Consider the following 27,749-nt stretch of genomic DNA (forward strand, 5'->3'; position numbering starts at 1 on the left):
TTTATGTTGCTTTGCTGTGGTAGGTTTTTTTGATGCCTCAAATTGTGCCCTGTCTAGGACACGGTGTGAGAGATCTTTTATTTATACTGTCTCTCCTCATGTTTTCTTTCCTTTTCTTATCTAAGCAAAATATTATTCTAAATAAGGATAAGAAGGCCGCGCTGATTATTTTAGCCGCAGCTTCGTGCACTCCGCCCATCTTTGTGCACTCCGCCCATCTTCGGACGACTGTACGTACATATTCGCGTTGTATCTTGGTGCAATGCCAATAAAGTTTATTTTGATTCTGATTCTGATTCTGACTGGAAAATCATGCTAACGTCCAGCTTGTGGAGTGACCTTAAAGTACCCCCCTCAGTCATCCTGGACATTTATCGACTGCACATAAAAACAAGGTCTGTGCCAGGAATGCAAGTTAAACGAATTCTACTAAGAAGATCCAGCCAGAATCTTTCCTGAAGCCTGTTGATGGCTTCAGAAAGTTTAAAGTTGATGCACAACATACTGAAAGACATTCAGCTAAATATTTGTGGGGGTGCATTTGTGTATTTAACTTTATATGTACATTTTAGACTGTGTGGGTTGGGGAAAAAACTAATCAATAGTAAATTCAAACATGTGCACCCAGTTCTTGTTTTAAAAATCCATTAAAGTTGTGTTGTAGAATCGTTCCATCCTGAAAAAGAACAGATAAACCGTTTAAAGCCAAAATCATGATGGCGTTCATACGCACAGTGAGTGTATGGAAACCGCTGACCACAGCTTTAATGGTGGATTCAAACCCGCTGGGTTTTTCTGTTAATTGCAAAGTCTGCATCTTTCTGTGCACATGCATGCAGAGATGGCAAGACAGGATCGTTAAAATGTCTTAATCTCTTTAAGAATCCTCCAGTATTCACCCTGCACAGATAAATCCAAGTTAAACTGACACCACGATAAAGCAATAAAACCAGAGTCAGAAAAAGTTGGAGCAAAGTGGAGTAAATTAAGTTATGGTGGATAAAAATAGGAGAGACTGTAAAAAAGAAAAAGGTCCAAAGACAAAGGAAGATAAAGTTGTTGAGAGGTAAAAAATCAGGCAGACAAATGACAGAGATAACCTCCCAGTGAGGAACACCAGCTCCTTTTTCAGCCCATTTGTAATGATTAGCATATAGCCTGTCGAGCCTCCACGGCTACAAACAGAGCAGATGTCTCGCTCACATTACACTCTCCACAGAGCTTTATCAGCAACTCTGAGGCACTAGTGCACATGAAGGTGACAGTATCTGCACGGACTGTTCACGGTCTCTCTAAAGGGCATGAACAGGGCTTGGATGCCAGATGGGGCCAATATGGTGTAGAGGTAGGGCAGCCGACTTGGGACCAGAAAGTTGCGGTTCGACTCCCAGCTACTCCCACATGTCGTGGTGTCTCTAAGCAAGACACCCAATCCCTAATTGCTCCCCGGACACTTACACAGCTGCCCACTGCTCCACCTGGGTGTATCTCAGGTGTGATGGGTTAAATGCAGAGAACTAATTTCATCATTGCATGGGAACATACAGTGATGACATCACATAGCATGAGCAACACATGAGCAGTGGTAGAGCTGTCAGGTGGCTCCATGTTGTCACCACAACACATTCTGACTGGACCGGGCACCAGCAGATCGACAGGAGGTGGGAGAAACTATGAACAGAAGGAAGGAGAAGAGGTGGAAAATGAGAAGAGGTGATGAGACAGATGACATGTGGAGGATGCAGAGAGAGGGGATGAATGATACGAAGACAGGATGAGCAGGTCTCTTTTGTCTCCAGATCTGGTCCAGCTCCTTCAAACTGGACTAGTGCCACGTGTCTACAGCAATCCTGATATCTTATCAGAGATTCCCAGTTGGACTGAGATCCAGGCTTGGACTGTTTGTCCCATAAAGCATGGTACATGCAAATGCTAAGGGCGCCATCCATCCAGGAGGCGCTACAAAAGGGGGAAGAAAAAATTTAAAGTGTAATTTTCTTGTATTAAAACTAACACAAAATATTATTTACTAGTATAAAAATCTAATTTAGCTGAACTGAAAAGCATTTTAAACACTACTACTATTGATAACAATAATACTTGCTGAGCTTGCCCCTCCTCCTCAACTACTTAGACTGTACATGCTCATGGAGCTCAATTAAAAATATATATGAGAGTAATTCAATTTTGAAGTTAGAGATCACATAAAGTTCAGCTTAAAGGCAAGTGGTCAGTTCTACCTTCAGAATATACTGATTTCACGGTGGTTTATTAATCCCAAGAATTTAGTCAAATGCACTTTGAATGGTTGGAAAATACACAGCATCGAGTATATTTTTCAAAATCATTTTAGTTTCCTTTGTGACTGTGTCAATTGGCTGTAAAATTTGGAAAATGATGCAGGAGGCGCCGTCCAAAATCTTAGGTTGGACGCCAAATTGCCTAGAGCCGGTCCTGACGGCAGCGTTGCATTGGCAGTTTCTTTATATGTTCAATTTTCACATGTCCTTTAACTTAGACCAGTTTATCAGAGCCTGCAGATAAAAAAACAACATCTGCACAGCATGATGCTGCCACCACTGTGCTTCACAGTGGGGATGAATACCGTGTTGCCCGTGATGTTCAGAAAGTTACGTTTAGACCTGAACTGACCCCAAACCTTTGTCCACATGCTCCAGGAGTCTCCTGTATGCATGCATCACTTTTTAGTATTTCATGTTTTCAGCAATATTTACCTTTTATTAACCTTTATTAAACCCTTTCAGTAAGTCTTTTATTTACAATCAAACTGATTTTTTTAAATTATTTTTCTGGTTGCAATGCAACAAAATAGAACGAATGCTTGTGCAACCTGCAGTAAAGGGAGAACAGATGGATAATTATGAATCAAAGACACAAACAGAGCGAGTCCAACAACACAGGCACAGGAACCTGGGGACTGCAACAATAATCCTCATCCTAAAATTAGACTCATTTGTTACCAACTTCTCGCTCTCTGTAATTCTGTAATGTAATATGCCGAGCAGGGGGGCTCCCAGGCTCCTGCGGGACACGACATGATGAGAGCCAGAACCACACTTGCCTTCCAGCTAGGTAAACAACAACACACACACACTGAGCCAACAAACACACACACACAGATAAAAGAGAAAGAAAGGAAAAGTCGTGGGCATGCAAACAAGCAATGACAGAGTGAAAACTTGTTAGCAGACAGAGTTATATGTGCATGGAGCAACACATTCTGCACACACACACACTGACACACACATGCAGGGAGGCAGAACAAATGAGGGACGTGAAGCAGAAAATATTCTCATTCTTTCAGAGCAGTCCAGAGGAAAACACTAAGCTAGAGTCAAATTTACACAAGCTAATGATGCTAATCACTCCCCTCTGCCTGCAGGCTGGACGTGCTCCAGAAAGCGTTTATTTTTTGTATTAAAAGAGGGCAACACTGAGGTGAAGGCCCACCTGTGAGAGAAGGAGTTCTTGGACAGGTTCAGGTAGGAGAGGTCAGCACAGCAGCCTCGCAGCAACGCCCCAAACAACTGCAAGAAAAACACGAGAGAAACATGAAGGCTGCTGCAGCGGGAGCCCGGTGAGGAACGGAGGTTCTTAAAACACACGTTCAAGCAGACCAAGATGAAACAGGCTTTCTTCTGTGGTTGAAGCCTCTTCAACATACAAACATAACTTGATGTAAAATTCAAACCATGAGATAAATTTAGTTTCTGCAGACAGTTAGAATAAGAAACTTTAACTCGGTCAGAACTCCGGAAGAGTAAGAACCAAAGTGTTTACTTTTGATTTCCGACATTCATTTAAACTTTTCTGTGAAAGGATGTTCAGATGAAAAGATCTTTTCATTCACAGAACTTCATAAAAACATTCAAACTTTAGAGTTTCCACAATCGCTGCACGTTAATTTGTTATTCGCTGCCTGATTCAGGAAATGAAAGCAGGAGATTCTCATGTACAGCTCAGCGCGTGCAGGAACTGTTAAAAGAAAACGTGAGGTTGAGGTGAACCCTGCACGTTTATTCATATGATATTACAGTCTTGATGCACAGCTTGATCTTAGTTTATATTTTAACACACATTCAAAAGCTACAATTAAACAACACACAACAAACTCACAGAGGCAGTGAGAGGTGGTTCAAGTCCAATCAACAGAAGCAAACCCTGATGATTCAATTCAGTTTATTTATATAGCACCAATTCACAACAAAGTATGGTATGGTATAAAGTTTATTCGTTTAAAAAAAAAAACAATTCCATAAACTATATAAAAAAATACAAGAGATTTAAAATGAAAGGCAGCAGAAAGAAGAAAAAAGCGTATTATATCTTCAGTTCCCTGAGACAAAGTTGTCTCAGGGAACTGAACAGAAACATTCACATACTTAGAAAAGCCACTTAGTAAAGTTCTCTATCTAAAGAAGCCAGGATGTAGTGATTTGCAGTGCAGCTACAGCGTGCGCTCTCAAGACATAATTACCTGCAGTGTTCCCTCAGTGCAGTCTGAACTTGGCTAAAGGGCCTTCTCCTACTCCGCTCCTGTTTCCTGGAATATCTTACAAAAAGATCTGAAGCTCTCGACCTTGACCTCTCTAAGGGATTTTAAATAATTTTTAGGTTTAATACAAAAACCAATGCAGACATGTTCCTGTTTTTAGTATTTTTCCTGCTTCATAATGTAGCTTGATTTTATTTTGTTTTATGTCACTACTTTTATTTACTTTTCATTTTACAGTACAGTACATGCTTTTCATGGCTGTCTATTGTTTGTACTTCATCTGTGTTCTTTGTCTAAAACAGGTCTCCCTTGAAAATGAGTCCTCGTGACTCAATGACACTAACCTGTAGAAATAAAAGGTTGAATGAAAAATTGACTTAAAAGCAACGTAAGCTGTGTCTGAAGGAGACAAAGCGTCAGAGGAGCCAATGGTCCAATGCAGTCATTTGTCAAAGTAACTGGCGATTGTTTTTACACCGGATGTCCTTCCTGACGCAACCACAGGTCAACGAGTTGCCACAGTCCACTGCGTGGAGCAGAGAGCTGCTATCTAGGGTGCCCGAGGGAGCAGATGGTGGCTGTTAAGGGCCTTGCTCAAGGGCCCAGAGTGGGGCAAACGAGGGTGGAGGCAGGTGTGGGTGCTTCACCTTTTCCAACACAGTCTGGGGAGTTGAACCAGCGACTTTCTGATCACAGGCCCGCATTCTCAAGCCTCTGCACCACCACTCCCCCGTCACTTAAACATCACCAGTGAACCAAGTAAAACAGCTGCAACATTAAAATGCTGTTAAAGCACAAAGACAACAAGAACAGTTAACCAAAGTTCAATGAAACAACAAGTAATGAACGTGTCACATTCTGGATTAGAAGATTAATTTAGCTTTTTCTGTTGATGCATTTTCAATGGGACCTGATTTCTGCAGTTGGTGCAGTTTGATAATGTAGATTAAAACAAACAAAATTAAAATCTCAGCAAGGCTTTGGGTCCTTTTTGATGAAGATCACTGGATGATGAATCAGGACAGCTTTTCCATCGTTCTAAGCAAAGTTCAAATGAAAGTTTGACGTATAACTTCTCTTCAGTAATCTCAGAGCACTGGAAGGCTTCGTGTCTCTACAAAGCCTTCTCAGCAGCTGTTTAAATGAAGGACACAGGGTCAGACGGTTGGAGTCAAACCACCGATTCTTTTCACTAATTATTTCCGTCCTCCTGCCTGTTGAAGGGTTAATGCCTGCAGGCTCCTTCCAATCTGTCAAAGTGTGTACGGAAAGTGCTCATCTGTCAGATACGTCTGCTAATTCCCGACAGTGGGACCAAATGGGCAATAAGAGGTGTAATTGTACTGCACTGAATCAAAGTCAAGCCGAGCAGGAAAAAAATATTAATTACTTACTGTTCTTCAGTGTGTTATCCTGCATATTCATCAAATGTCAAGTTTCACTTTACAAATGGGGCAAAAGCCCCACAAAATCTTAAATTAAGTATGCTATGCCACATACAGTTTATACGATCAATGGGACATCTACCATCAATCTGTGGTAAATCCATTAATCCTGTCCTCCACTGGGGATATGGCCAACTTTGAAAAGCTTTAGGGATTATTAAAGTGTGGGCATTTTTAAATGAAAGGACTAGCATTCTTTGAAGGAATGCATATCATCCGTCGATTTTTCCTGACAGAGTTTTAGACTGGAGTTGGATCTGTTTGGCCAAACCTTGATAATCCCATAATTTGCAATATCATGCAATATCACAAGATGTCAGGGAAGTGTGTGCTGGCAATGACTCAGCTACTACCACATCACATTTGATGTCATTATCTGTAAAACTGACTGAGTTATAGCTGCTTCTCTGCTGAACTGGATTTAATCCTTGAGTTAATCTGTTGCACATGCACATCCAACAATGACTTCCTGAAAGGTCCATTCATACCTGTCCTTTGTCATGAGATTTACTGCCAACAAATAACCCAGGTCGAGTCCAGAAGTTTTAATTTAATTTACTGCCCTTTACCTTTATGACAGGTGAGGAACACCTGGACAGGTCTCCAGTCCATCACAGAGACACATAGAGACAAATGAGACAAACGACCATTCACTCTCTCTCTCTCACACCTAGAGACAATTTAGAGTTACCAATCAGCCTAACATGCATGTTGTTGGTTTGAGGGAGGAAACTGGAGTACCCGGTGAAAACCCACACATGCACGGAGAGAACATGCAAACCCCGCCCAGAAAGGCCCCCGGCCAGGATTTGAACCAAGACGACCTATTCGCTGAGAGGTGGCAGATCTACCTACTGCACCACCGTGCTGCCAGTTAATGTTCTTTTGGGGAAATCAAACAACTTGTTTTTTTGTTTTGTTTGTTTTGTGCTCTATTAATCCCCAATGGGGAAATTAATTCTCTGCATTTTTCTCATTGCACATGTGAAGCAGTGGGCTGCCATCTAAGGTGCCTGGGGGGTGGAGTTAAGGGCCTCGCTCATGGGCCCAGGGTGAGCAAATGAGGGTGGAGGCAGGTGTGGGTGTTTCACTTTTTCCACCCACATTTTGATGTTGTCGGTCTGGGGAGTTGAACCGGGGTTGACCTTCGACCATCCGATCACAGGTTCACCCTCTCTAGCCTCTGCCCTCCACCCCCACCCCAACGTAGGGCGGGGGGAGCCTATGTATGGTAGTAGGGTTATGTAGTAGAGGTAATGTACGGTTTCAGCTTTTTCCTCGGGTTCCTGGTTCCTGGGCAGTACCAATGAGCAGCAGCTGTGTGTCATTGTCCTAACAAGCTCCAGGAGTATAAAGTACTGCAGGAGAGCTCCCTTCTGCTGGAGCATTACATACCTGTTGGTAGTAGCTATGTGACTTCTCTTGGTTCTTGAACTTAAAGATTAATACTTAACTTTTTTCTCTTTTTACTGTCTGAATGTCTCATATAGTATGGATGTTTTATGTCCTACTGACTGTGAAACTAAAGTAGTGTTATGTGGATACTAATCTACTACAAAACAAATTTTCCCTTGGGGATAATAAAGATTCTTGAACTTGAAGTTCTCCTTGTGCTCCTAGTGCCTGCCTCCTGAGTCTCCAACCCTAGATCCCTCGTCTACTTCCTCACGCCTGCAAAAGAACTATACTTACCTTCAGCTGCTCAGCCTCCATTCCACCACCAGCCCTGCTACTTACCTCTACCTGGAACTACCCTCTTCTCAATGTGTCGAGATCTCCACCTCCCAGTAAGAGCTGAACAACCTGAGATTAACCAAACACTCTTCCATTATCTTGGACTCTATTTCCACTTTCCTCAGGTTCCCAGGTTCCCTTGTAAATGATACTGTTAAATATTCATCACTGTAGATAAAGCACTGTTATTATATTAACGTTTGGGTCTGTTTTCCCTCAGTCTGGTCCTCTCTGGGTTTTGCCTCATAAACATGATAGATAACTGTTTTAAAATACATTTTTTAATTAATCTCTTCAAGTCAGTTTTTTTAGAGCTGTCTTAGCCTGAAATAAAAAACAAATCACATTTCAATAATTTTTATAAAAATTATTTTAACTCTTTAAAGGCCTTTATATTCAGTATTTTTTAAAGATGGACAAACATTTATTTTGGTGATTTTTGATTTTGCCCTCAGGAACACGAGCGTGTCGTAAGGTTACTGTGAGGTTATGAGAGTATTTGTAAAAGTAAAAGAATTTTTAGGCTTTGTCAGAAAAAATCCTGTTCATTGACTGCAGAAAAATAAATTAAAATGTGGATGATAAATAAATGTGTAGCTGACCCCCCCCGGAAGACAAAACAAGTGATATTCAAAGATTTTGCACAAAGAATAGCACAATAGAGTATGTGTTGTACATAATTCATAAAATAACTAGCTGAGCAGAAACTGTTTCATGAAAGTTTCATTAAAATTGGTTCAGAAGTTCATAAGGCATTTAGCTAAAAGAAAGAATTGACCCTTAATGCTTAATGATAACATTTTAATAATCTGTCAGTTTTAAGCAGCGTCTTGTTCCTTGCAGGAGGTCAAACTACTTGATGCATTTTTTCCTGACAATGTGTGATCATCACAAAGACTTAGTGTGGACTCTTTCTCCATAAAACAGATTTCTGCTCCATTTTTTTCTCCAAATCAGTCTTTAAACTGCTACAATGAGGAGAAAAATATCACATAAATTATGGAAAACTGGAAAGTGCTAAAGAGCTACACAGACAATTTCTAAGTAAAAGCTGAAAGCTCATTAGGAAGAGAAGAATCTGTTTCAAACAAGAACATTAGCAGCATTAAAAAGACTTAACAGAGAAAAACTCCTAAAACAGGCTGCTAACATCGTTTCTATTTAAAGCATCCCAAGTCACCAGAAAACAAACTTAAAAAGAATCCTGCTGACAGCAATCATTCCAGTGTCACTTTCATTTTTGACATCTGTGCTCTAAATATTCCCGGGATAAAGGAATGCATTGTGAAGGAATGAAAAAGGAGAGTGGCTGCTGCATCGGAAATCTGTAAAAAATTAAATAAAATCTGTTGAACAAAACTGATCGTTTTGAAAAATCAGAAATACAAAGTACGTACCGTTTAACTCCACAAGGAAGAACAATGCACTGCACATTTTAAATGAAAATGTAACAAAATGTGACACGTTATCACTTGTCTCCAAACTTAGTTTTAGTTTGGTACGAACTCCGGCATCCTCACCAACTTTTATAGGTGCACCATGGAGAGCCTGCTGACAGGCTGCATCACAGGGTGGCAGGCGTGGAGGTAACCAATTACTAATACTCACATTACTGTAATTAAGTAGATTTTTTTGGGTACTTGTACTTTTATGAGTATTTCTTTCAAGTATGTAATTTTACAGCTACCTGTATGATATTGCTGTTTTATTGTTTGTATGTGTGGGTTATTAGTTTGGCTAAGTATACAAAGATCTTAGATATTGTCACTGCCATCAGTTTAACTGGTTCTAAAATAAAACGAAGCTTCTGCATCTGAGAAATGATCTTTGAATGTAGTTATGATATACAGTAAATCAAACTGAATGACTTCTATTGACAACACAATAAAACATCAACTGGTTAAAAAGTAATTAATACTCTGAGTAGTATTTGAAAAGAGTACTTTGTACTTTTACTTAAGTATTTTTAATAATACCAGTACTTTTACTTGAAATTGAGTACAATTTAAGCAGTGTAACTGTACTTGTACTTGAGTATAAATTTTCAGTATTCTTTCCACCTCTGAGGGTGATATGGGAACTGCACCAGTCAGAGCTGGAAAGCTCTACAGAGGGTGGTGCAAACAGCAGAGGACATCACTGGTGGCAGTCTCCACACCATGCAGGACACCTACCACAGTCAATGTCTGCTTAAACCACGCAGCATCATTAAGGACCACACCCACCCAGCACAAGGACTCTTCCATCTACTACCCTCAGGCAGACGATTAGTACACCATGGCGCACGAAAAGACTCAAAGACAGTTATTATCCATAAACTGTCAGATTACTGAACTGCTGATAAATAACATTACACCAAGCCACATCTGTGACAACTAATATGTTTGTTGCTGCTGCACTATGTGGCTGTATCACGTACAGGTCCTTCTCAAAAAATTAGCATATTGTGATAAAGGTCATTATTTTCCATAATGTAATGATAAAAATGAAACTTTCATATATTTCAGATTCATTGCACACCAACTGAAATATTTCAGGTCTTTAATTGTTTTAATACTGATGATTATGGCATACAGCTCATGAAAACCCAAAATGCCTGTCCCAAATAATTTGCATATTTCATCCCACCAATGAAAGACAAGTGTTTTTAATACAAAAAACACCAACCTTCAAATAATCATGTTCAGTTATGCACTCAATACTTGGTCGGGAATCCTTTTGCATGAATGACTGCTTCAATGCGGCGTGGCATGGAGGCAATCAGCCTGTGGCACTGCTGAGGTGTTATGGAGGCCCAGGATGCTTCGATAGCGGCCTTAAGCTCATCCAGAGTGTTGGGTCTTGCGTCTCTCAACTTTCTCTTCACAATATCCCACAGGTTCTCTATGGGGTTCAGGTCAGGAGAGTTGGCAGGCCAATTGAGCACAGTAATACCATGGTCAGTAAACCATTTACCAGTGGTTTTGGCACTGTGAGCAGGTGCCAGGTCGTGCTGAAAAATGAAACCTTCATCTCCATAAAGCTTTTCAGCAGATGGAAGCATGAAGTGCTCCAAAATCTCCTGATAGCTAGCTGCATTGACCCTGCCCTTGATAAAACACAGTGGACCAACACCAGCAGCTGACATGGCACCCCAGACCATCACTGACTGTGGGTGCTTCACACTGGACTTCTGGCATTTTGGCATTTCCTTCTCCCCAGTCTTCCTCCAGACTCTGGCACCTTGATTTCTGAATGACATGCAAAAATTGCTTTCATCCGAAAAAAGTACTTTGGACCACTGAGCAACAGTCCAGTGCTGCTTCTCTGTAGCCCAGGTCAGGCGCTTCTGCCGCTGTTTCTGGTTCAAAAGTGGCTTGACCTGGGGAATGCGGCACCTGTAGCCCATTTCCTGCACACGCCTGTGCACGGTGGCTCTGGATGTTTCTACTCCAGACTCAGTCCATTGCTTCCGCAGGTCCCCCAAGGTCTGGAATCGTCCCTTCTCCACAATCCTCCTCAGGGTCCGGTCACCTCTTCTCGTTGTGCAGCGTTTTCTGCCACACTTTTCCCTTCCCACAGACTTCCCACTGAGGTGCCTTGATACAGCACTCTGGGAACAGCCTATTCATTCAGCAATTTCTTTCTGTGTCTTACCCTCTTGCTTGAAGGAGTCAATGATGGCCTTCTGGACAGTAGTCAGGTCGGCAGTCTTACCCATGATTGTGGTTTTGAGTAATGAACAAGGCTGAGAGTTTTTAAAAGCCTCAGGAATCTTTTGCAGGTGTTTAGAGTTACGTCGTTGATTCAGATGGTTAGGTTAATAGCTTGTTTAGAGAACCTTTTCATGATATGCTAATTTTTTGGGACAGGCATTTTGGGTTTTCATGAGCTGTATGCCATAATCATCAGTATTAAAACAATTAAAGACCTGAAATATTTCAGTTGGTGTGCAATGAATCTGAAATATATGAAAGTTTCATTTTTATCATTACATTATGAAAAATAATGACCTTTATCACAATATGCTAATTTTTTGAGAAGGACCTGTATGTATCTACTTTACCATCATAATTCATCTCAATGTTCCTCACTACCAGTGCAATAACCTGTCACACAACCTCTGTAGTTTATGTTATGCACATTATACATATATATCATGTGCATTCAAGCTAATATTACTACCTGTGAAATACTTATTTTGTCATGATCTCTGCTCTCTGCCACCTGTCACGTCCACTTCACTGCAAACACACTCACGCTCATCACCTCGCTCTATATTAGAGCTCCGTCCATGCCACATCCCTGCCAGATTATCAAACACTTTTGTCAGTAGATGTCCAGCGTTTCTTCCAAGCCCATGCCTGATTTTCTTGTTACAACTTCGCGGTGAGCACGGAGAAAGCATGCAAACTCCACCGAACAGTAATGTGAGAACATCCACAGCTGTGTTTTGTTGAAGACGTGCATAATAATGTAATGCAGCAACGTTCATGAGTGAAGTAAAAAAATAGATTACTTGCTCTGTGTCATCAGCTTTTCACACACTGACTTTCTTGAACTATTGGTTTGACAAACAAAATCCACTGAATGAATAAAAGTGGAGAATTTAAGTCAATAAATGTTGTTTATGATAACAGTCTATTGTATCTAGTTCAGAGAATTAAATCTGAAGGGTTCAGTTCAATTCAGTTTGTTTATATAGTGCCAATTCACAATGAAGTTGTCTCAGGGCACTGAACAGAAACATTCACCTATATAAAAAGCCAATTAGTAAAGTTCTCTATCTAAGGAAGCAGCAGACTCATTGAATCTTCACTTCGTCGCAGTCTCCCATCTTCAGCAAGCTCAAGAACTTATGGTCTGAAAAGCAAAAGCAATCTGACCCTGGCATTGGAGCGGGGTCGATGAAAAGAGTCCGAGACTCCGTCTATTGATGATGCATACATGTATCAAACTTCAATGAATTATCTTGAGCTAATCGTAAGTTATAGCCCAGACAAGAGAAAGCTGCATCGTGATGCAACAGGATAAAGAGCAGCATCAAGTCAAGAGTCCCACTGAGGAGACAGTGAGGAAGAACAAAACCAGACTGGACTGGCAGGGTTTCACTGCAGTGAATGAAGAAAAAAAATAAAAATAAATCCATTCACTTCATCTTAAAGCTTCCTGGTGAGATTTATGTCATCATCAATATAACTATGACATTTCAGAAGCAGCTACATTCTACACATCATTTTTCAACAATCCTGCACCGTCTAACAAAAGCAGACACCAAAGACATCATGGCTCAAGACACTCGAGGTGAACAAAAAGAAACGTCGTCTCGGGGTCGAAGCCATCCTCACAGCTGTCAGGACACCTGCTGTGGGCCCCAGATAACAAAATGACATCATTTTAGCCACAGTAACACCACAGCTGTCGCTCCCTGAACTGACAGAGACGACTAACATTCATTTATTCTTCCTCACTGAATTGTCTGAATGTGAAGCATTCACACTATTGTGATCAGTTTTTTTCCACAGGTTTTTCGTTGTGATTCTTGTCCCTCAGTTTTGAATCTATTTCAACAAATCATAAATGAAAACGTTCGGCTCTTTCAGGACAATCCTGCTATGACTTTTGGTATTGGTGCAACTTTAGCTTTTTGAAATATTTAGCCATTTCTGCCATTTTTTTCTTCTCATAGAAAATGAATTGAGCTCATTTTACATCTTTCAGATCTTTAGATCTGTTTACAAACTTCCATTGCTCCTTTTATACTTTGTTCTGGTTCAGCTTCTTTCAGCTTCCTTGTGTAAATTTAACATCGTTTCAGCTACTTTCAGCTGTTTTTTCCAGCTGTTTTGTGCTCCTTTCTGATTCTTTCTGTTAACTACAATATTTTTGTGCTTCTTCTAACTTCTTTCTGCTAATTTCAGTTTGTTTTGCTCCTTTCAGCTTATTCATGTAAGTTTCAACTTTTTCTACAATTTCAGTTACTATATAGCTGTTTTTTGTTGTTGCTAATTTAAACTGTTTCAGCTAATTCCACATTTTTTGCAATCATTTAAATTTTTCTCAGCCCAATTTAGCAAAAATGTGCTCTCTCCTCTTCCTTCTGGTAATTTCAGCTTCTTTCAGCTTTTTTTTTTAGCCACTTTTCAGCTGTTTTTTGCTAATTTCAGCTTTTTCAGATAATTTCCACTTTTTTGTGCTCATTTCTGCTTCTTTCAGCAAATGTGCTATTTCTTCTTTCTTCTGCTCATTTCAGATTGTTCTAACATTTCAGTTACTATTTTTAAGCATTTTAGCCAATTTTAGCTGTTTTCAGATAAATTCAAGTTTTTCATTCCTTGCTACTTTCAACCTAATTAACTTTTTCTGCTAACTTCAGCTTGTTATGCTCCTTTCAGCATTTTTATGCTAGTTTCCTTTTTTTCTGCTATTTCAGCTACTATTTAGCTATTTTCTGCTAAATTTAGCTTTTTTCATCTAATGCCACATTTTTTTAGCTCATTTCAGCTCCTTCTACTTCCTTCTGGCAGATAAGCTTCATTCTTCCTTTTCAGCTACTTTTCAGCTATTTTTAGTTATTGGTAATATCAGCTTTATTTTTTAGCTAATTTCCCAATTTTCTTGGTTATGTCTGCTTATTTGAACCTAATTCAGCAAATATATGTCCTTTCTTCTACCAACATAGGCTTGTTGTTTCAACTAAATTTCAGCATGTTTTTAGCTAATTTCAACTGTTCTTCAGCAATAAGTATTCACACATTTCACAGGAAATGCAATTTCTTTAGTTATTAATTAATTCTTTGTCTGAATTAGTGTCTCCTAAGAGCTGTCCCTCTCACTCCAACTCACTGAAGGACTCTGCAGTCAGCTGAGGTTTTGGATGACGGCCTCTTCTTGGCCCACAACTTCTCCTCCTCCACCATAACCCTCAGCACTGGTTCTCAGGAATGTGTGCTGAGGAAGATCTGCGGTGGAAGTGGTCTCCAGCTACAAGTACTTGGGTGTAAACATGAATGACAACCTCAGCTGGAGCAACAACACCACCAGCCTGATCAAGAAAGCTCATCAGAGACTCTACTTCCTCAGGCGGCTGAGACGAGCTGGACTGTGAAGCTCAGTCCTCACCTCCTTCTACAGGTGTGCAGTGGAGAGCATCCTGTGCTCCAGCATCAATGTGTGGCATGGAGGCTGCACAGCTGCAGAAAGAGAAGCTTTGCAGAGAGTGGTGAAGGCTGCACAGAAGATGTTGGAGTCAGTCTCTCCACCATCACAGACATCTACACCTCCAGATGCAAGAAGAAGACCACCTGCATCATGAAGGACCCCACTCACCCAGCACACACACTTTTTGCCCCGCTCCTTTCAGGAAGGAGGTTGAGGAGCATTAAGTGTAGAACCACTAGACTGAGGAACAGCTTCTACCCTGAGGCTGTTAGACTTATGAATCTCTAACCAGAATAATCACTGTGAAAAAAAACACATCATGTTGCTGCTGATCTGTTTCATGTTGCTGCTGATCTGTTTCATGTTGCTGCTGATCTGTTTCATGTTGATGTGTTCATTCATACTCATCTGCTCACACAGACTCATGTCATGCTGCTGTTCGGTGTATTGTTTTTATACTATAAGTGCTTAGTGTATTTTTAGTTTATGTTTTTCTTAGTTCATATCTTAGATCTTATTACTCTTTTACTTTTACATTTTATTGTGGGATGTAACTGGGACTCTGAGTACTCAATCTCATTCTACCACATGCACCGCATGTGGTGCGAGTGACCGTTAAGAAACTCTGACTCTTCACGTTCAGGATAGTCTCTGTGTCTCGGCCTGACTCCCACCCAGGAGATGAGAGAAGACAGAAATGGACAGACTGGGACAGGGGGAAAAAAAAGACAAGGAGTACAAACCGAGTCGACGGTGCAGTCCGTCCCAGACAGGTCTAAGTGGACCAGGCAGTTGGGCTGGGCCAGAAACAAGTACAGGTTCTACATGAAAAGACAAAGAGAGGAAATCTGTTACTCGGCAAAATGAATAGACAAAGAAAGAGCTCCAAAACTAGGCAGAAAAATGTTAGCACTTGCTATAAAAATCCTTTAAAACAAGAAGTTGTTTTCAGTAATGATTAGAAACAGACTGACTCATGTCAACATGGACACAGTCATGGTAAAAACACACGACACCAGTGGAGAACACTCAGGGCCTTCAGCACCTTCAGAGAAGGTCTAAGAATGTCTAACTGCAGGAACAGCTCCTGAACAGAACTTTCAAGCTCCTCGGCCTCTGATTTTAAAGTGAAGTGGCCCAAGTGGAAGAACAGTGTGAGCTAGGACCATCAAATGCAGGTTCACTTTGATCATGATGTTCAATGTTTTATGTTATGAGTGCTTAGTGTATATTTAGTTGATGTTTTTCTTAGTTCATATCTTAGATGTTATTACTGTTTTTCTTATACATTTTATTGTGGGATGTAACTGGGACCCTGTGTACATAATTTCGCTCCACCACATGTACCACATGAGGTGCGAATGACAATAAAGAAACTCTGACTCTGACTCTGACTCTGATCATTCTAAAGTTGTTTTGGTTTCATTGCATGATGACATTTTACAGAAACCATTAATTTGTGGGCTACTGCTAAATTTCAGTGTGAATTATTGACATTACATGTTGTACTTGAACACAAGAGACTGGGTGAGTTGCATGCTGGGTAATCTTAGGACAGAAATGGGTGGATTTTTTTTCAGGTTCTGTGTTCAGATGTGTTGTCTCTGTTGGTTCTGTTCAGGTTCTTGTTGGTGACTGTAAATAAAATGACACCAGAAGTCAGATGTTGGACCTGATGGATAAAAAGAGGGAAAACACTTCCTGTTCTTTGGGTTTCTGAATTTTGAAACAGAAAGCAAAGTGATGAAATCAGTTTGTGATTCCGTAGTGTCTTCAACGTTAGCATTTATCAGGTTGCTACAATATTTGATCCTAACTGAGGGACCAGATCTTTGAGTCATGGGTTGTCACTGCATGTCAGTTCTGGGGATTTCCACATCAGGATATAATAAAAATGATCTGAACTCTACTGAGGTCACAAAGTATTTAAATCTAACCACAAGTGTGCAAAAACACAACCGTTCCACCAAATCAGTTTTAAACAAAAACAAACTCAAAATGGAAAACAAAGCATGGGCTCAAACTGCATCCATCCATGTTGCTTCCACAGGATCCTAAAGGGAAAGCTCGTCCAGGTGCTGTTGATCAGATGCATTGATTAGCTGATCATCATTTAAAGGCAGGACTTTTAGCTGCTTGATGCTCTGAAACATACATGTATGTTAACACAATACTCAGGAGGAATGGCCTTAAAGAATCAACTGTTGCTGCGCATCAATCTGGGCATGGTTAAAGGCAATTCCCAGCGAATTTACCCCAAGATCAGACTGTGCAATGCTTGGAGAAAGAGCAAAATCTCCACAGGCTGTGTCTTGTACTCTACAAGCTTCAGTTAGAGGCAGTTCTTAATTTGTAAACCAAACAATGCCGAAACGCAAATGGGGTGGAGGTTGGTGGTTGTGTCTGAGGTTCCTCCCCCAGAAAATTTTGAATAAAGTAGATGTCATTTCCTGCATTCTGGTGTATTTTAACAGGTTGTTAAACATCTACATTTAGCAACGTAAGTAAACGATTCACTAACTATTTAGAGAGCAACAAGGAGTAACCTGACCAACAGCTCTCCCTGTGTGAATAGAGCATACTCCGCTTCTCTCACACATCCTCACACCTGCTCCAGTATCTCCATTGCCACTGCCTTCATGTACTTCAGTTCTCCATTGTTTAGTTGTACAATGCGAAAACTTTTTTTTTAATGAAAGTTAATTGGATTGTCTTTTCAACATTTTGATCATTGTTATTTTGACAAGTTGGCGCCGTAGTTTTGATAAGTGACATACGTAACGTGATTACCCAAAATTTCATTAATGACACACTTAAACTGTAAAACTGATTTGCAATTTAGTTGTGCTGTTTAATTATATTTTTGTGTTTTTAATTAAATTACCCATGACTGACCTTTTAGGGGTGGAGCTTTTTTAAAGGTAGAAGTGGAAATGCTTACTTGAAGGGGCAGCTCTGATTTGATATTAAGACACTCATAAATGGCTGTTATGTTTTTAAATTAGTGTTTATGTAATTATTTTCAGTTTACATATACAATATAAGTTTTATTCATTCAAAGCAGTAAAATTTGTTCATAACTTTATTATTAGTGAGCCTGAGAGTTACTGGATCCAAGCAAACAGTTACCGGAACGCATCCTGTCAAAATAAGAGTTCCCGGATCCTGTTCCGACAGGATCCAGCTCAAATTAAGCCCCGGTTAGAGGGTCAAAGATTAATGACAGACAGAACAACTGAAGCTGGTTTTGAAGAGTTACTAAGAGGAGAACTTCTCTCTAAAAAGAAACGTCAACACCACTCATGTTTGCAAAGTTGCATTTGAGGGAAACTTCTGGAACAACGTCTTTTGGACAGACAATAATACACAGTGCCATGTTTAGTGAAAACCAAACAGCACATCAACACAAACACTTCATACCAAGTGTCAGGCACGGTGGTGGAGGGGGATGATTTGGGCTTGTTTAGCAGCCACAGGACAAGAGCTCCTTTCAGTCATGGAGTCGATCATGAATTTCTCTGTAGACCAAGGGACTCTAGAGTCAAATATGAGACCATGTTGGACAGCTGAGGTTTGGACTGTGCTGGGTCTAACAGAACTATGATCCTAAACACAGAAGCTCAACACAATAAAAAGTACGTTTGAAAAAAAAACTTGAAGGTGATGCAGTGGTCCGGTCAACGATAAGACCTTACTCTGATTGAAATGTTGTGGTGTGACTTTAAAAGAGCCGTGCAGAAACAAATATCCTCAAATCTCAATGAACAAAAGCTGTGATGTAAAGGAGAGCGGGTCAAAATTCCTCCACAACCTGTGAGAGACTGATAAAATCAAACAGCAGAAACCTGCTGAGAGTCATTGCTGCTAAAGTCAGTTCAACAAGCTGCTGGTCACTGGGGTGGACTTAGTTTTTCTACATGCATCTTTTATATCTAGGCTTTTTATTAGTTCAATAAAAAAACGACAGGATGGAGCCTGCTGGGTGTTATTGTTCACTCAAGGTTTGATAAGAAGAATTTAAGGATCTAGTGAAGATTTGGTCACTTTTATTAGGTCCATTTGTGTAGAACCCTGGAACTGATTGTATTTTTTTTTGTATTGTTGTGATGATAAACCTGTAAAATAGATTTGATTTAAATGGAATGAGCAAACGGTGAACTACCAAAGAAAGCTACCAATAAAGCCTTCAACCTGCTGAGTTTTATTTGAAAGATACTGCGGAGGCGACCCGGTTGATTATTTTGCTGTTTGTCCTGCAGTTTACAGATCACCAGCTGCATGTAGGACAAGAAGCTCTGGAGCTCTGATGCAATCAGTATTGAGGACTTTAGGCCAAATCAGACGCTGTGTTACCTACACCTGAGCTGACATGATCAATACTCCTGCAGGCGGGTTTTATCAGGTGTTTTCACAGATGTTTTATTCATCAGAGCAGGGGACATTAAGACAAATGTTTGTCACTTCATCCTGATTCATGCTCAGAAATCCAGGTAGAAAAATCCAACAAAGTACAGTCAGGTCCTCTGGACGGATTCTTTTTGTTGAAACGTTTCATCTTTCATCCAAAAGACTTCATCAGTCATTTGGCCATGATTGCCACACATGAGTTGTGGGGGACAGGGCGGACTCCAGAAACTATATGAGCACCATCAAACTGGTTGATCCTCTGTGTGAAGGTGCTGTTTATAAGGCAGAGTTTGTTGCAGCTCCTCAGACTGAAGAAGTCTCTTGGATGAAGGATGAAACATTTCAACAAAAGGAAACCGCCCAGCAGGCCTGACTTAACTTTGTTGGGATGTCACTATAGATTCTCTGGACAGTCTCCATTAATCCCGTGTACAACAATGCACAGTAGCTCACATAATCCCATTAAATTACAGTCAAACGTGAAATATATAAATGTGTGAAATGCAGAGTAGAACAGCAATTGATGTTTTTGTGAAGGGTAAAGGAAACCAGCTGGTGTTGTGACTCCAGCTTTATTAATGCTAGTAGTCAGGATCTTTTTCTTTGTATTTCAGATGAAAAACGCTCAAACAGTCACACGCATGAAGGTCACTCACTGTGGCATCCTCTCCAGACAGAACCCCGGGGTTTTTGCTCAAGTCCAGATGTAAGAGAGAATTGGAGTAGTCGTCACATGAGCACAGAGCCTGGGACAGAGACACCACACCTAACCAGGAGAAAACACAAAGAGCTGGTAAACGAGGAGTAAAGGAGGAGATGGGATGCAGCGCTGAGCTGGTCACTCATCCGCCTGGTTTACGTCACTGGACCAATTCATGACTTCTCAACTTCTGAAGAAAAAGATCAAAACAGAAGACAAGAAGCAAACTTTATGACAAATAAGAATTAAACAGACTCTTATGAGCTTCTTGGCTTGCGTCTAAAGCAGAACAAAGCTGGAAACTGTTCTCTCCCTGTCTTCCAAGTGTGCCCTGCAACACAAGCCAAGCTGCTTCCCTCAGATCAGATCACTGCGCTCTTACAACCCACGGGCCCAACGGAGCCCCGCTTCATTAAAATCCTCCTGCTGCAACACTGATGCAAAAACACAGCACACCACAGCAAGCAAAGAATCAAATATAAATAACACGGCAACAAACAGAAGGGTCTATCATTAGTCTGTGTCCTGCACACCAACAATCAGCAGCAGCTGAAGCTGGAGGGAGATCTGTTCAGCTGCTCTGAAGTGCACATGTGGAAGCAGCAGCTACTGTACGTGTTGTTCAAACACAGGCCAAGATTTAAGCTTTTAATCCCTTAATTTGTAGCGATTAAGAGGGAATATGAGAAAGAAGAGGGGACAGAATGTCTAATCCTCCGTTTGATCCATCATCTGCTTGATTCTGCTGCAAGTAGAGACGTGTGAAGGCTATCAAGATGACCGGAGCACGTTTATAGCGCGAGCTCGTGGTGCTGGCACACATGTAGGTGTTTCATTGTTATGAGACAGAAGGAGGAGAGGGGAAGAGGAGGTGAGAGAGCTATATATGTAACAAAAAGTGCTCAGCCTCTGCAGAGTCCTCCTGATGCCCAGCAGTGAAGGTCAGCAGCTTCATGCAGCTGAAGCACTGTGTCAACCCACGGGCTTTAAAGAAGCACCTTCTCCCATCTGTAGTTGACACTGTCTGCTTCTCAAGGTCAGCTTCTGACAAGTTGTATACTTTAAATATTTAGTCAACAAAAAACGGTGCAAAAACATCCAGTCAGTGTCTCAAACCTGAGTTAACGTTTTCACCTGGATGCTAACGCTAACTGTGTAAATGTTTATGAAGCGTTCACTCTATTGTGATCCAGTTTTCTTTCATATGTTTTTCAGCGTGATTCGTGTCCCTCAGTTTTTGTGCTATTTCAACAAATCTTTAATCAAAATGTTCAGGTCTTTCTGGATAATGCTGCTATGACTTTTGGTATTGGCACAACTTTAGCTTTTTGAAATATTTAGCCTTTTCTTCCATTTGTCCTCACAAAAAAATGAATTGAGCTCATTTTCCATCCTTCAGATCTTTAGATCTGTTTACAACCTTTTACTGCTCCTTTCACGTTTTGTTCTGCTTCAGCTTCTTTCAGCTTCCTTGTGCAAATGTAAACTTTTCTTCAGCTACTTTCAGCTGTTTTTTTAGCTGTTTTTTTGCTCCTTTCAGCTTCTTTCTCCTAACTACAATATTTTTGAGCTTCTTCTAACTACTTTTTGCTAATTCCAGCTTGTTGAGCTCCTTTCAGCTTATTAAAACAAATTTCAGCTTTTTCTACTATTTCAGCTACTATATAGCTGTTTTATGCTAATTTTAGCATTTTCCACATTTGTTGCACTCATTTAAACTTTCTGCAGCTTAATTCAGCAAACATGTACTCTCTCTACTTAATTCTTGTAATTTCACCTTCTTTCTGCATTTTAAGCTACTTTTTAGTTGTTTTGTTGCTAATTTCAGCTTTTTCAGATAGTTTCCACTTTTTTGTGCTCATTTATGCTTCTTTCAGAAAACGTGTCCTTTCTGTTTTCTTCTGCTTAGTTAAGTTTGTTCTACTTTTTCAGCTACATTTTTAGCATTTTAGTTAATTTTAGCTGTTTTCTAATAAATTCCAGTTTTTCGTGGTATTTTCTGCTACTTTCAGTGTAATTAATTCCTTTCTGCCAATTTCAGCTTATTATGCTCCTTTCAGCTTACTTCTGCTAGTTTCAGCTTTGTTCGCTATTTCAGCTGTTTTTATGCTAAATTTAGCTTTTGTAGCTATTTCCACATTTTTGTAGCTCATTTCAGCTCTTTCAATTTCCTTATGGTAAACTTAAGCTTAAGCTTCTTTCTGCCTTTTCAGCTAATTTCCCTTTTTGTTTTAGCTAATTTAGCTCATTTTGTGCTCATTTCTGTTTATTTAAACCTAATACAGCAAATATGTGTTCCTTCTGCTTTCTTCTGCTAACTTAGGCTTGTTCTTCCATTTCAGCTACATTTCAGCATGATTTTAGCTGATTTCAGCTGTTTTTCAGCAAGTTCTTCTGCAACAAGCATTCACACTGCACTTTCGCAGGAAAGGCAATAATTTTATTTACAACCAGGTCCAAAGTTCTGAAAAACAATTGATCATCAGTGAATTTGAGTTTTTCTCTAAAAAACAAAGGTTCTTTTGTTTGCTGGTCTCTGGACAGATGAGCGTTTGAGTGTGCCAAGAAGAAAAGGCATTAAATAACCTGTTGTTGTTGCTCATCAATCTGGGACAGGAAGCAGAAAAAGACTTTTTAAGGGTGGAAAACATTTTAACCACAATCCAACGCTAAGATCCGAGTGATTGTAAACTGTTCAGAGAAGGTAAGCTTCATGACTGAGCAGTTCAACAAGTCCTCAACATGCTTCGTTTGGAAGAGCTTCTTTAAAAACAATGTGGAATGCAGACGAAGTTGAATCCTGAGAAACTACATGCCTTCTGAAAAAGTCAAGACTTGAACAAAGAGTAAAGGCTATAATTAAAGATGAACTCAACATTTGGTGGGAACTAAACCTTCACAGCAGCTGTGGAGCACAGCAGTGGAGGAGTGATGGTTCGGGACCTGGAGATCCTGAAATCATTGTTGAAATGGATTCAATCTCATTTTCAAGAAGCCTAAATAAAATCAATGCAGAAATGTTTCCTAGAAACAACAAAGTCCATGCTCAATAATCCAGGTATACAATCCAACATTTTTCAGTCAGGTCATCTGGACAGGATTTTCAGCTGCCTTCTTGGAACGGTCGTCCTTATTTGGTTAAAGCAGAAGATGTCTCAGCACTTCGCAGCTTATTTCTGTTCTAATCGACGGACTGTTGACGTCAGGTCTCGGGGGGATAACTTTTCACAAGTAAGATGAACATAGTATTGTTAGTATTTTGTGAATATAATATTACTGTACTGTATTTATGTCCACCAGCTGATGTGATGTTCAGTGTAACACAGTGTTCAGCTGCAATGAAGCTGACTGAGATCTGATGACAGGAATATTTTTCTAACAAACGTACTCACTGTTTCAGCAGCTTTGGTTCATTATCAACAGATATGCACCAGAACTGGAGTTTTGTTTAAGTTCTAGGAAATAAAAAAAACAAAACTAGGGAGAATATAGGAAATAGAAAATAAGATTGACCTCCTCTGTACAATGTTTTTGTGTAGACACAAATCTCCTGTTTTCATTTTGAAGGTTTCCCAAAGAACAAGATGTGAGGAAGAGGAGGAAGTATCTTTGAGGAGGATTCATCTGAGCAGTGAGGATTTTAAACTGGAGGATTTTGATCAAACTGATCAGACTGTCCGACCAAGAGATGGTGTGGTACCATCGGGTCACCTTCAAAGAGTAGGAGCATAATTATAAGTTCATTAGATGTACATATTTTATTGTCAGTGACAAGGTGAGACACCTCCATGTGTTTATATGAACAGGTAACTAGAGACTGTAAAGTTCATATTCATGATGCTTTTTCATTTCAGCTTGAAAACTGCAGGACTACAGGAACTCAACAAAAGCTGGAGCTGCTCTGTCTGTGGCCTCTCAGGAACGTGCACGTCACACACACACTCTCAGGAATGTGCACGTCACACACACATACATGATGTGAGTATTTCTATTTTAAACTTTTATTTTTCATTTACCTTTATTTATACAGGTAGTCTCATGAGTCACGAGAACTCATTTTCAAGAGAGACCTGTTTAGGAGCAGATGGTGGGGGTTGAGTGCCTTGCTCAGGGGCCCAGGGTGGGGTCAATGAGGGTGGAGGCAGGTGTGGGTGTTTCAACTTTTTCACCCATATTTTGAAGTTGAAAGGGACCGGGAGGTGAACCTGCGACTTTCCAATCACAGGCCCATCTTCTAACCTCTGCTCCACCACTCCCCTATATGTGTGTGTGTGTGTGTGTGTGTGTGTGTGTGTGTGTGTGTGTGTGTGTGTGTGTGTGTGTGTGTGGCAGAGGGTGGGGGGGTGGACTCCTTGGATTTTGACTTAGCTAACCAATTTTCACAAGAGAACTTTCTCATGTCAAGATGCAGAGACGCACAAAGACGGAAGTCAGTACCTCACTTATGTTTTAAGCTATCCAGTTCCCAAGACATGCAGACAGACAGACAGACAGACAGACAGACAGACAGACAGACAGACGATATTTCTAGTTCCCTCTCTACGAGTGAGTCAAAGTCGAAGAAACTGACAGAAAACTGACAGGAAACAGACAGGACACACACAGGACTCAGCTAGCTAAGTGACAAGTTTGTATCAGATGTGAGGCAAATTTTCTTTTTTAACAATTCAATAAAGACAGCTCAACTTTCAAAGAAACTCCAGTAGAAATCATGATATGTTTAAATCTCTCAACATTGATTTAAACATCAAATCAAAGAAAGTTGCTTCATAAAGTGGCATATTATACTCACATAGCAAAAACTACAACAGAAAAATACATAATTAATAAAATCAGATAATTTCTGGGTGTATTTGTGACAGATATCTTGTTTATTTATGTTTCAGCTTTCTTACCAGCTTCAGTATATCTAGGCAGTCAGACAGACTTATTTGTTTGTGTATTTTGTAATTTTGTGTAAGTACATGAGCAGTTTGCAGTTCAGAACAGTTTTGAGGCTTTAGTAAAGCCACAACTTTTCTAAATGTAGATGGAATGTTGAACTCATTCGTCTCTTTTTGTTTTGTTTTCTGAGCTTTAAGGAACAGATGTGCTCACTGACATGTTGGAGAATGCATCCATGCATCCATCCATCCATCCAACAATGCATCCATCCATCCATCCATCCGTCCGTCCGTCCGTCCAACAATACAACAATTAAAAAAAGCCAAATCATGTGTTGTATTTTAAGAAATAATTCAGCTTTAACTGTAAATTCATTCAACCTTTATTTATACAGGTTAATCCCAATGAGCCTCGGGGACTCATTAACAAGCGAGACCTGAATGAAAATAGTTTTAAAAATGGGCAGCAAGATGGATCAGTGGTTAGCACTGTTGCCTCACAGCAAGAAGGTCCTGGGTTCAATCTGTGGGTTGGACCTGGGTTCTTTTTTGGTGGAGTTTGCATGTTCTCTCCGTGCATGCATGGGTTTTCTCGAGTACTCTGGTTTCCTCCCACAGACCAAAAACATGTATGTTAGGATGACTGGTAACTCTAAATTGTCTCTAGGTGTGAGTGAGAGAATGAATGGTTGTTTGTCTCGTTTGTCTCTATGTTCATTCATTCATTCAACCTTTATTTAGACAGGTTAATCCCACTGAGCCTCGAAGACTCATTTACAAGAGAGACCTGATTTCTTAACAAAGAGTAATGACAGCAATGGATAACAACGACAACAAAAGACAGTCATAAAATAGGCATACAAATTTAAGTTTCTCTCTTTTTTTTAACAAATCAAAACAAAATAGCAACCAAAAGGACAGTCAAGAGGAATAGCAGCAAAAAAACAGTTAAATCACAAGGCGATTTAGAAAACTAAAAACAGGAGCATGTCTGTATTGGACAACAAAGTCTACGCTCAATAATCCAGGTATACAATCCAACATTTTCCAGTCAGGTCATCTGGACGGACAGGTCAAACTGTCCAGATGACCTGACTGGAAAATGTTGGATGTCTGCATTGGTTTTTGCCAGGAACTTAACAGAGTTTTAAAGTCACTTAGAGAGGTCAAGGTCAAGAGCTTCAGATCTTTTTTCAAGATATTCCAGGAAACAGGGGCGGCGTAGGAGAAGGCCCTCACTGAGGGAACACTGCATGTAATAATGTCCTGAGAGCGCACGCTGTAGCTGCACTCACGCAGAGACATGTAGGAGGAGATGTATGAAGGCAGCAGACCAAGAAGTGATTTAAAGATGAAAATGTACCAGTGAGAGAGTCTGTGTGAAGTTAATGATGTCCAGTTAACCAGTGAATACAGGGTGCAGTGGTGGGTACTGTAGTTACAGCCAGTTGTGAATCTTAATGCACCATGATGTGTCCATGTGATGGACTGGAGTCCTGTCCAGGGTGTCCCCCACCTCTCACACAGTGACTGCTGGACATGGGCACCAGTGACCCCTTCGACTCAAAAAGGAAGAAGCGGCTAAAGATAATGGATGGATGGATGGAATAAGTATCCATTTGTTGGATTTGAATGTGTCCAGATTTAATCCTAAATAAACTGCAATCCTGTTCAGGGCTGGTTCTGTTCTCACAGATAAAAACAACTGGGACACTGGCTAAAATCTCATCAAAGTATTAGTGAAAAAAAATCCACTGCTTTCCATTCTGGCCTGATTATTATAATTCATAGATGAATAATCCAGAACATGCACTGCTCGGTTTGTCTGAGTGAATCCAGTTGCATGTGGAACAACACAGGTCCAAACAAACAGAGCTTCCTCTCTGTGTTTGGAACCATCACCACCAGGGGTCGCTGTGCATCAAAGGAGCACGCCTACCTTTGGAGGAGAGGGAGGTTTTGGAGAGGTTGAGGAGGCGCAAGCCCTTGTTGAGGCGACAGATCTGTTGAATCAGGTTGGCAACTCCTAAAAAGACAAGAGAACAGGAGTCAAAAACCGTGAGGTGCTCCGAGTCCTGGTGCTGAGCACATGACCAAACACAGTAGAGGAGGCCGGACTGGGTTCTGGAAACACAGTGACGGGTTTCATTCTGACCAAATAAATAATGGCAGATGGAACATTAATGTGATCAAAAATCACACACAGTACAAACACTTTACATTTTTTCACATTATTAGTAGAGGAAGGGGTACTCAGATCGTTGAATTTTGATTAGTAATTGTATTCTGAAAGGGGCGCCACTTGCTTTCCAGTTCTTAAGCAAGAAAAATATAAAATCAGTCTCAAGTTTACGTGTTCTAGTGAGTTCTTTTTGTATTAAATTCAAATGTCATATATAATAAACGCGCTTTGAGTCAAAGTACAATTTTATGAAGTTTATTATCGATTTTGGTAAATATAAGTGATCAAAACGATGAGTACAGCTGAAGAATGAATAATGGCTTTAACTTGACAACACAAGAAGAGGTTATGGAATTATCTTCTAAACTTTAATATGGTGGATTATGAGGTTCAAAAAGCAGAGTAAATTATCATCTATAAAGTTAACTACATGAAGTGTTTTGGCTAGATGTGATTTGTCAATTTAGGAAAAACTTAATTCTAATTAATAATGATGAATTTTATTTAGACTGGACAGCTTCTTATCTTAGCACCAGACACCAGCAGAGAGGAGGAGCAGCTTTTTCTACCGATTTGAAGTTCTAGTTCATCCGCCCGAGGGTTACCAGGAGGACTCTCTTGAGATTATTTTAGCGTCGAAGGTGGGACACCCCTCGTCACTGGACACCAGTTGAAATCTGAAGTCGATAGTTAACTGGCTCCCGATGGGTCAGTTGATGCGCTTCCAGAGGGCTGCGTTTTC

General features: G+C 40.3%; 1 protein-coding gene across 1 annotated transcript in view; it reads right to left on the reverse strand.

Moving 5' to 3' along the window:
* Positions 1 to 27,749, reverse strand: part of carmil3 (capping protein regulator and myosin 1 linker 3) — a 177,632-nt gene that overhangs the window by 76,384 nt on the left and 73,499 nt on the right. Inside the window, 4 exon segments of the mRNA XM_037682030.1 lie at positions 3,472 to 3,548; positions 15,579 to 15,656; positions 19,899 to 20,008; positions 26,765 to 26,851. Of these exon segments, the coding sequence (XP_037537958.1) occupies positions 3,472 to 3,548; positions 15,579 to 15,656; positions 19,899 to 20,008; positions 26,765 to 26,851 (352 nt within the window).

The sequence above is a fragment of the Nematolebias whitei genome, chromosome 9 (genome assembly GCF_014905685.2).
Source record: "Nematolebias whitei isolate Nwh7 chromosome 9, NemWhi1, whole genome shotgun sequence".
NCBI classification, from domain to species: domain Eukaryota; kingdom Metazoa; phylum Chordata; class Actinopteri; order Cyprinodontiformes; family Rivulidae; genus Nematolebias; species Nematolebias whitei.